This window comes from Lactuca saligna, chromosome 4, assembly GCF_052625555.1.
Source record: "Lactuca saligna cultivar CGN05327 chromosome 4, ASM5262555v1, whole genome shotgun sequence".
Lineage (NCBI taxonomy): Eukaryota > Viridiplantae > Streptophyta > Magnoliopsida > Asterales > Asteraceae > Lactuca > Lactuca saligna.
The window spans coordinates 145,856,012-145,865,360 of NC_136420.1; the positions used below are offsets into that span (position 1 = coordinate 145,856,012).

The 9,349-nt window shown below is 38.0% G+C and overlaps 1 protein-coding gene and 2 long non-coding RNA genes across 3 annotated transcripts; all 3 read left to right on the forward strand.

Moving 5' to 3' along the window:
- The first annotated feature begins 2,661 nt into the window (after positions 1-2,661).
- On the forward strand, positions 2,662-3,424 carry LOC145040234 (peroxisomal ATPase PEX6-like). The gene is made up of 3 exons (XM_078988191.1): positions 2,662-2,813; positions 2,898-3,080; positions 3,164-3,424. Exons 1-3 carry the CDS (start codon positions 2,724-2,726, stop codon positions 3,422-3,424), a joined length of 534 nt encoding a protein of 177 aa, XP_078844317.1. The 5' UTR covers positions 2,662-2,723.
- A 26-nt stretch (positions 3,425-3,450) lies between these two features.
- Positions 3,451-3,849, forward strand: LOC145038848 (uncharacterized). The gene is made up of 3 exons (XR_013679599.1): positions 3,451-3,524; positions 3,615-3,654; positions 3,751-3,849. It is a non-coding gene; the product is annotated as an uncharacterized LOC145038848 (long non-coding RNA).
- Positions 3,850-3,921: 72 nt separating this feature from the next.
- On the forward strand, positions 3,922-5,648 carry LOC145038847 (uncharacterized). The gene is made up of 4 exons (XR_013679598.1): positions 3,922-4,042; positions 4,133-4,218; positions 5,297-5,389; positions 5,478-5,648. It is a non-coding gene; the product is annotated as an uncharacterized LOC145038847 (long non-coding RNA).
- The last annotated feature ends 3,701 nt before the right edge of the window (positions 5,649-9,349 follow it).

A 9,349-nucleotide genomic window follows, 5' to 3' on the forward strand; every position in this document is an offset into this window, starting at 1 on the left:
GACTAATAATAAGAACAGAACAACGAAATATCACAAAGAACTTTCACTAAGAATGATAATCTCACAAAGAGATTATTGTTTGCACAAAGCGTCTATTAGGGTCTGTGAAAGACAACCCCTTCACAAACCCGTACAAAAAATTATATAGAACTATTATAGACAATCCCTACAAATCAGGGATGTTCCAGCTAACTAATATATGATAACTATGGAAACAAGATAAATACTAAATCTGTTACATATAAGACAATATATATATACTGAAAAACTTTTATGCTGATACTGATGCTGATGCTGACGCTGAAATATATGCTGATGCTGAGTGATCATTTTCAAGCATCATCATATTATAAGGTTCGACCTTACAATCTCCCCCAATATGATGATGTTCAAAACAACAGCTATATGAGAACAGCTTTAGACAAAAATTCTTCATACTCAGCTTCAGCTTCTATTTTCACATGCCAGTAAGGACTATCCAGCAGCTCCTGTCTTCTATTCAGCAGCTCCATAGCAATCAGTATGTGAAACTCTCCAGATAGATCTTGATGACTCATGCACATTTGTCTTAAGCCAACAAGATGTGCTGTTGGAGCTCTTGGAATTTATGTGGTGCGCTGAAAGCACATTCTTCTGTTTTTATCGAGATAAAACATTCCATGTTCAGGAACAGAGATGAACTTATGTTGAACCGGCTCAACACCGATAGGAAGAGAGTTGTTTATTCCTTTAGCACCAAAATTTAGAACCAGCTTTCTTCACCATCAACTTGAAATCTGGTCCTTCGGATTCTAGGAACTGAGGAACTTTAGCCTTGCTGCTGAGAGTGTTGTATAGGAACAAGATCCAACCGCTGAACTTTCTTGATCAGTAGATGGAGAGCACATGTCAGTTCTGAAGAGAGAGATGAAGTTTGCTTGGATGCTAATTCGAGCAATTCCATCCATTCAGAATATCCGTATCTGATCAGCTCATCCCTCTTGACAACTTCAGTGTATGGATGTTGAGGACCTTGACGAGTGATCAGCAATGTAATAATTTTCTCATTATGAGGTTTAGAAGCTTTAACTTTGATGATTTTATCACTGCTCACTCGTCGTTTAAGAACATCTTGAAACATCTTTCGATCAATCCTGTCTAGAACATTTTCAGTCCTTGACTTGCTGCTACTGGGAGGAGGCTGGGAAGATTTGGATTTGGACTAATATTCTAAGAACTTCTGCATCTGAGCTTTAAAGGATCCTTTGGCCTGAAGTTGATGCTGAATGACACTACTAGAAAAAAGACCTTTAATGACGCGCAAACAATGACACGCGGTGATTTACGATACGCAAAAGTGTGTGCCCCAGAAATAATGTCATCTCTTCTAAAATTTGAAGGATAGAGGATGTGCTTTTTGTGCGCGCCCTAAAATTAGTGTCAGAAAAGAAAAAAAAAGAAATACGGAGGATGCCTTTCATAATATGTGCGTCATGTAAGTGTGTCGCTTTATATTTTTTTAATGAAACACGCGTTTCAAGCGGGAAATGAAATCTCAAAAATTAAAACCCCGCCTCCTATTCCAATTACCAAGAAAGAAGCCTAGGGTCTTCGTCTCCCCCCCCCCTCTCTCTCTCTCTCTCTCTCTCTCTCGCTTTCTCTCTTTCTCTCTTTCTCTAACCTAAAACCCAATCTGCAATTTCGTAGAGATCTTCCATGGCTGCAACAAATGTTGTCTCATCTCATTGATCTTCGCAGAGATTCTGGCTTGAGGGAAAGAATATGGCAGCGACGGTGGCTCCAAAGAAAATAGACGCCACACCGGTGACTTTAGGGATGGAAGCTAACAATGATGAGTGGGTCAACCCTCATTAAATCAATCCACACATTCTACTTTTCTCCTACCTTTCTCTCCACCCTTCTCTTTCACCATAATCATCTTCTTATTCATTCGGAAAATATTTAACATGAAAATCAAATCGTTGTTTCATATTTCATTCATTCATATAAAGCCCCGATATTTCAATTCGATTTTGAACCCTACCTAACTCATCATCCTGAAAAAACCCTAGCACATCATCCCTAAAACGCCCAATAGTAAAAAACCCAGATTTAAATCCCTAATTGATTCAGACGATGAGAACTTGGATGAAGTCGCACCTTCTTCACCCTCCGGTTCGATTTCATGGCATTGTTGATTCAAAGTTTTAGGTAATATTTCTTGATATTGTTATACTCTTATCTCTTCAACTATCTTCAATCGTTCGCTTCAATGTCTCCAGTCGATTTCATTATCTTCAATCGATCTAAGTGAAAGATGCCTATATTTTCGGAGTTGATTTGTTAGGGTTCGTTCACATCCCTATGGAGGAGACCGCGATCTACTCTTCATTCCACGATCCCCAGTTTTACTCTTTATGCATCTCAGGTATTCTTTGTTCCTTCTCCCTTATTCTCATTCTTGTTTGATTTCTTAGGTGCGAGATCGTCCCCCCGTACTTTTCTGCTTCTCAATCCCATTCTGATAATTTGTTAACAGTTGCACACACTCCATGCATCTTAGGTTTCGTTGTTCCAGCAATGAACCAAGATTTATCAACATTTTCACCTTCGACAGCAAGGAGGATTCACTAAATCTTGTTATGGTTCATCGATATGCAGCTGCTTAGGGCTTCTTCTTCAGAAATTTTGAAGCTTTCGGCAATTTGAGCTCTAATGATGGTTCACAAAATGATCAAGTTGGTATGAATTCTGAAGTTGCATCTGTCATTAGGGAATTCACCGAGCCATTTAGACAAGATGATGATTATGAAGATGAAGAAGAAGAAGCAGAGGTTGATGTTTTGAGATGATGATTTCTGCCATAAAAACATGTCAATTATCTATTGGTTGCTCATTGTTTTACTCTCATTATGCAGCATATGAACACGGTTAATACCCATCTTGTGCTGCTAGTTGCAGCTGCTGATAACTCTGAAGGGTTGCCACCTACAATTAGGCGTTGTTTCAGCCATGAAACGAAAATGGGAGGTTTGACCGAAGACCAGAGAGTGGAAATGCTATCCCAGTCACTTCACCTTATCCCTAAATTGGTTCCAGATGTAAGTAAGAATAAGAATAAGAACATTTTATTGTATACATATATATATCTTAAAATCTAAAGAATGATGTATGCTCCTTGCAGACTTGTACAGAGGATGTTGTAAAAGATATGTTTGGACAGACTTTTGGTTTCATGCCAAGGGATATTAGGGCTTTAGTTGCTGATGCTAGTTCAAGTTTGATTCCTATTAATGGCAGTAGCTTTGAGAAGTTGGGTGACAACAAAGAATTCATGGTCAAAGCTTTAGAGCGGTCAAAGAAAAGGAATGCATCGGCTTTAGGGAATCCCAAGGTGTGTAAAATAAAAAATGGTTGGTGGCATTACATCTATTCTACAGGGTAATAAGTTTGATTTGTGTATGTGTGTGTAGGTCGCTAATGTTAAGTGGGAGGATGTTGGTGAGCTGGAAGATGTGAAAAAATCTATTCTTTATACAGTTCAGGTACATACTACATAGGAATGGAATCTTGAATTCCAGTTGGTTGTTGTAAGCTTTGGCATAAGTTGTGACATATTGGTAATGCATTTACAGCTCCCCTTTCTGCATAAAGATTTGTTTTCATCTGGGCTACGTAAGCCCTCTACTGTTCTTCTCTACGATCCTCCTGGTACAGGGAAAGTATGTTAGTGTTTTATCATCTTATAATCATTTATTTTTTGATTGATAGCCTCCAGGGCAGCTTTCATGAATGGGAACGCGTCAGCGGGGAGCAATCTTGACTGAGAAAGGAACTCCTTTCCAATTGCGAGAGCAATGAATGGCAGGTATGTATCTGAAATACAAGACAAATTAAGAAAGATGAAATCTGTTTTGAGTTCTGAAAATGAATTTTTGTGATAGGGAAGGTGGATGAGCTGGAAAAGACTATTTTTGTAGCTGCTAGAGACCCTTCTTTGTATGGTATAAAACAAGTGGAACTTGAAAAGCGAAGGAAGTGGACCACTACTGCTCCGATTCAGGTACAATACAAATCTTTTAATTTATTACTTTGGTAAATATAGATATGAGTCTTATTTTCTATGTGTGGTATGTAACCACTAACCAATCAGGTGGGAAATATTAAGAAAGCAGTGATTGTGGCCGGAAGCAGTTCAAACTTTGGTGGGATGCGCCAAGAATTAATGCTTCTCATCAGGTATGCTTTTGCTTTTATAATTTCTTTAGATATATCATTTTAAAGAGTGTCTTGTCTTGTTTACTAGCACCAAATGAATTGTTTTTTATACTCATATTTTATTGATAGATATACCTAAAAAAGTAGGTCCAATGGGTTGATCTAGCATACCTTTACCAGATGGTTATAACCTCTTAAATTGTTTTTTGAACCAAAAAAAATAGCATATATGATGATGTATTTTTATTATAGCATCCTACTTTCGTTCCTTTGTGTTATAATTTTTTACTTTAAAATTTTTACCACAATGTCATCCAAATGGAAAACATTTAAGTCCTAATAAGATGTTGAATGTACAATGCTAAAGATGAATAAGAAAAACAAAAAGCTCAAAGTAGATTGTGTTAATGATAATAAAAATTGAAATATATAAATATGTATTTGTGGATAATATGTAATTTTTGTATGTATGGTACAACAGATGGTCCAAGACTGGACCTCACCTAATAAATAATAATTAACAGAAGTTAGCTTACTTGTACTACTTTGACGTCCATTGAGACCAGACAAAAAAGATTGCAATCTTTTCTTTTGTCCAACCCAAAAAATGAGCCCATTATGTTTGGATAACCAGAATCATATATGTCTCTCCGCTCATCCATTATAATAATACCTAAGAAGCAGAACCAAACCTTTCTTTCTCAATCTCGGGTAGGTTTTTCCTATTTTTTAAAATTGCTTACTATCATATGCTTTACTTTTTTCATTTAACATGTGCAGTGGTTAATTTGTTTGTGTTTTATATAGTTTGATGGTATGCAATCACATTCCACTTCTAATTTCTTGCTTTTCACAATGATTATATATATATATATATATATATATATATATATATATATATATATATATATATATATATATATTATAGTTTACAAACTGTAGAATGTGTTCAGTAGTGAATCTCATAGGGACAAAATGGTAAATCTGCAGATGGTTCAATCAATGTCATGTAGTAATATTTGGAAATACAGCGTCTGTAAGTTTGACTAAAACCTTCTGATTTTGTTTACTTTTTAACTTTGTTTTTGGTTTCATTTAGTAACAAAGTATCAAATATCAACAATTATGTGGTAGTAATCCTTCTGAGGGGGTGTTTGTTGGGCTGCTTCTTTCAATGTCATTAACAACAGTGGTAAGTAAAATCTTACTATTATGAAAATCTTTTGTTTAAATCTACCTTATTGACCTGTAGCTGATTAAACATTAATTTAATTATGCAGGTTTGAAGTTTTTGATGGAAAAGAATAGTGTTAATGCTCTTCATAGAAAAGTATGTTGGTAGTTTAGGAAATTTGGCGAACAATTTAGTTAATTATATAAAAAAATGTTGAAATGTTACATTTGTCTATTATTGGAATGATTATTTATATGACATTAAATTTTGTGCAATAGATTGTATTTTTTGTATTGTGAGACATGAAATGCAAATTTAATTTGAAAATCAGTAAATCTATAAATAATTTTTTTTTTTTAAAAAAATTTAAAATTACGATACGCAAAAATGTGTATCGTCTTCATTTATGACATGGCCTTTCTTGACAGGGCCTTTCTTGATACGCATTGCGTGTCATTAACACACGTGTCGTAAGGTTACGACACGCGAATGTGTGTCGTCTTCCTTTATGACAGGGCCTTCCTTGATACGCATTGCGTGTCTTAAACGCGCGTCGTAATTGCGCGTCGTAAATGAGCGTCGTAAATGCGCATCGTCTGTAGATGACGCGCAAAAGCGCGTCGTCTCTCTTTATGACATGGCCTTCCTTGACGCGCATTTGCGCGTCGTCTGAGCCTTTTTTTTAGTAGTGTGAGAGATTCATCAGCTTGAGCAATATTCTTTAGAAGCTGAGCTTGATTAGCTTCATCAAGAATTTTCTTAACTTGATCAGGAGACATGTTCCATTCAGCTGCCAAGTTGGATATGCTGACAATGGAGTTAGGTTTCTTGCTAGGCAGAGAAGTATCAGTGTGTGTGAAGAAGCTAATTTAGTATCTGCTGCCTTGCACTTGCGAGATAGAGGTTGAGTATCCTCACTAGCTACATCTGAATCGTCTCCTTGGACTGGCATAATGGGATCAATGAATTTCATATCTAGCATTTGACATTCATCATCATGGTCATCATCAGGCTCACTATCTTCAGCAACTTGTTCAGTATCTGCTGGTCTATCATGCTCCTCAGCAATTGGTCTATCAGATTCGTGCACAAGCTGTGGTGGCTCAGTCCGGTTTAAGCTGTTATCCTCAGATCCGAGCTCAACATATTCAGTGTCTCCCTCTTTTGGATCATCATCATTATCAGTTTCTCCCCCTTTTTGACCATCATTATGTTGTGCGCCAGGGGAATGAGTTGGAAAAAGAACTCCCTTTAGTTGATGGACATCAGCCTCAATTCATAAAAGACGCGGACTCATGTCCCGAGTAAGTGTAAGTAGCTCATTGAGTACTTGGAACTTGTTGGGAGAAAGGTTGCTCCCCCGGAGAAGGATGCTCCCCCTGGGATGGTTGCTCCCCCTGAAATGGTTGCTCCCCTAGAGAAGGGTGCTCCCCCTGGGATGGTTGCTCCCCCTGAGATGGTTGCTCTGCCAGATCTGAGTGAACTCTCTCAGCGACAGAAAGAGTGATGAGAAAGTTGAGGGGAGTGATGACCACTATCCTGTGATTCAACTTCTTGATCAGCATGATCTTCTTTGTTACCATCAGCTCCTTCATCAGTATTAGCGGTTAGTGAAGGAACAGTATATGGATTTGCAATCCATTCTCTCATCCGATCAGAGATGCCGATGTTAGTTTCCAACGGATCATCCTTATACATTCGTACTGACATGCGTGGGCATTGGATGGGGTTTCCAGAGTGGGAGTAGTAAGCTTCAGCGAAAATTTTATCTAGCACAAGAGCAATCCAACGTGGAAAGGGGACATGATCAGCGCGTACATTTGCACGAAGAAGTTGAACAAGCTGATCAAAGAAGAAAGCCCCATAATCAAGTCGTTTGTTGAGAAGAAGGGAACAGACGACTTGTTGCTCATAAGTGCTCAGTTGATCACCACTGCGAGATTTGTGACCCACACATTTGCACAGAGCACCGGTGAAGAACTTCCATCCCGGAGTCATACATTGACGCAGAATGAGAGCTGATCGAGTACCAGCCTTTGAGTGATCATATCCCAGTTGATCAAAGAGACGTCGACAGCGTTCAATACGTGGAAGCTCAGAGAAGGGTACAAAGATTGGTAACCTGAGTGCAGCACTGAGGAGGTTAGCGTTAATAAAGACTGAGTGTCTTCCACGGCCAATAGTCCTGGAGATGACATTGTTTTCATCATTAATTGTTGTAGTGTAGTAAAACTCACAGACTTGTTCAGGAAAGAACGTTGATGGAACGTCACTGATTGCGTATCGGAGTCGGTAGGAGACCAAGAAATTAACAAAATCATCAAGTCCAAGACCTCGATGAACATCTGGAATATCAAGGTTGAAAACTACGTTGGTGGCTTTGATGTATATGGGAAGTGGAGGAGAGTTTGGAGTTGGGACGACTCTTCTTGAAGTGGAGGAGAAAGTGAACAGTGATGCCGCCATTGAAAAAGTTTAGGATTCTAGGGTTTCCTTTTTTTTTTTTTTTTAAGAGAGAGAGAAGATTGGAGGAAGGTAAAAAGGTTTGGGGAAGAGGTGAAAAGGTTTAAATGGGGAATGAAACGGTAAAAAGTAATGATTATCTTTAGCGAAAATAACTGCGTATCTTGCCAGACTATCAAATCAATAAAAATAGCCATTGGGTAATTAGAGTCGTTGTACCAAAGAGGAAACGACAATCAGTGACTGCGGAAGCGCTGAGATTGCTATCACAGAAAGTTACATGCTGAAAGACAGTTTGTCGTCAATTCAAGGTACAACTTGCTTTTTTAGGGTTAGCAAAGTGATTGGTGCGTGTGATAGATACTGGTTTAATTATCTAACCATCGGCACAGAGTGTCGAGTCTTTATCAGTGAGTGGTATTTCTTACTGAATCATTAGACACTAAGTGAGAAGAAGGTGAAGAGAGGATTGTTGCGTGTGATAGACACTGGTGTTTTGGTCTAACCATCGGCAAAGATTGTTAGATTCTCATCATCATGTGTTTTGTCACACCGAATCACAGAATCAGTGTAAGATTGGTAAGATTGGATAGTTACGTGTGATAGAACGTGGTTTTTTGTCTAACCATCGGCAAAGACTGTTAGATTCTCATCAGCATGTGTTTTGTCACACCGAATCACAGAATCAGTGTAAGATTGGTAAGAGTGGATAGTTGCGTGTGATAGAACTTGGTGTTTTGTCTAACCATCGGCAAAGAGTTTCAAGTTGTTATCAGTGTATGGTTTAATACAGTGAATCATTCAACTTTAGTTTAGAAGATTTGTAGAAGAGAAAGAGATAAGAGATCATACAGTGTACTCAACATGCTAAACATCATCAGCGCATCATCATCAGTACAAAAAAAATATTAGTGTATAAGACAATAACAAACATTAGTAAAACAATTTTTCAATCGAGAGTGACCATTCCAAGTTCTCCAATGATGTGAGCATCAGTTTGAGTATCCAAGGCCTTGGTGAAAATGTCAGCTAGTTGATCGGAACTCTTGACATGCTGTAAAACAACCTTGCCCTTCTCAACATTGTCTCTGATGAAGTGATGTCTGATCTCTATATGCTTTGTCTTTGAGTACTGAACCGGATTCTATGTGATCTGAATGGAACTGGTGTTGTCATAGAATATAGGAGTCTTTGTGTGTAACGCCCGCAGATCCGGGCTAGTCAATTTAGAGGCAATATGGGTTGAAAATAACTTTTCGACAAAAGATTATTTAGAATAAATAATCTTAACCAAATTGTAGAATATGTCACAAGGTTTCCGTACATATAAAGAACGCCGAAATCCGAGTTATAACGAAGAAGTTATGGCCCGTCGAAGTTTTACGGCAAAACCGGCACGGCACCGGGAAGCGTAAATAGTGAATTTACGATAGAGCGAGATTTATCCTTAGCAATCTAAACCAAAGTCGTAGAATATGTTAAACTAAGAGCGTCGATAAAAAGAACACCCAAATC

Coding starts and splice junctions, on each gene's coding strand:
- LOC145040234 (XM_078988191.1), top strand. CDS start 2,724: ATGAATTCTGAAGTTGCATCTGTCATTAGGGAATTCACCGAGCCATTT. Junction 2,814..2,897: donor ATGAAGAAGAAGAAGCAGAG/GTTGATGTTTTG, acceptor CTCATTATGCAG/CATATGAACACGGTTAATAC. Junction 3,081..3,163: donor TCCCTAAATTGGTTCCAGAT/GTAAGTAAGAAT, acceptor TGCTCCTTGCAG/ACTTGTACAGAGGATGTTGT.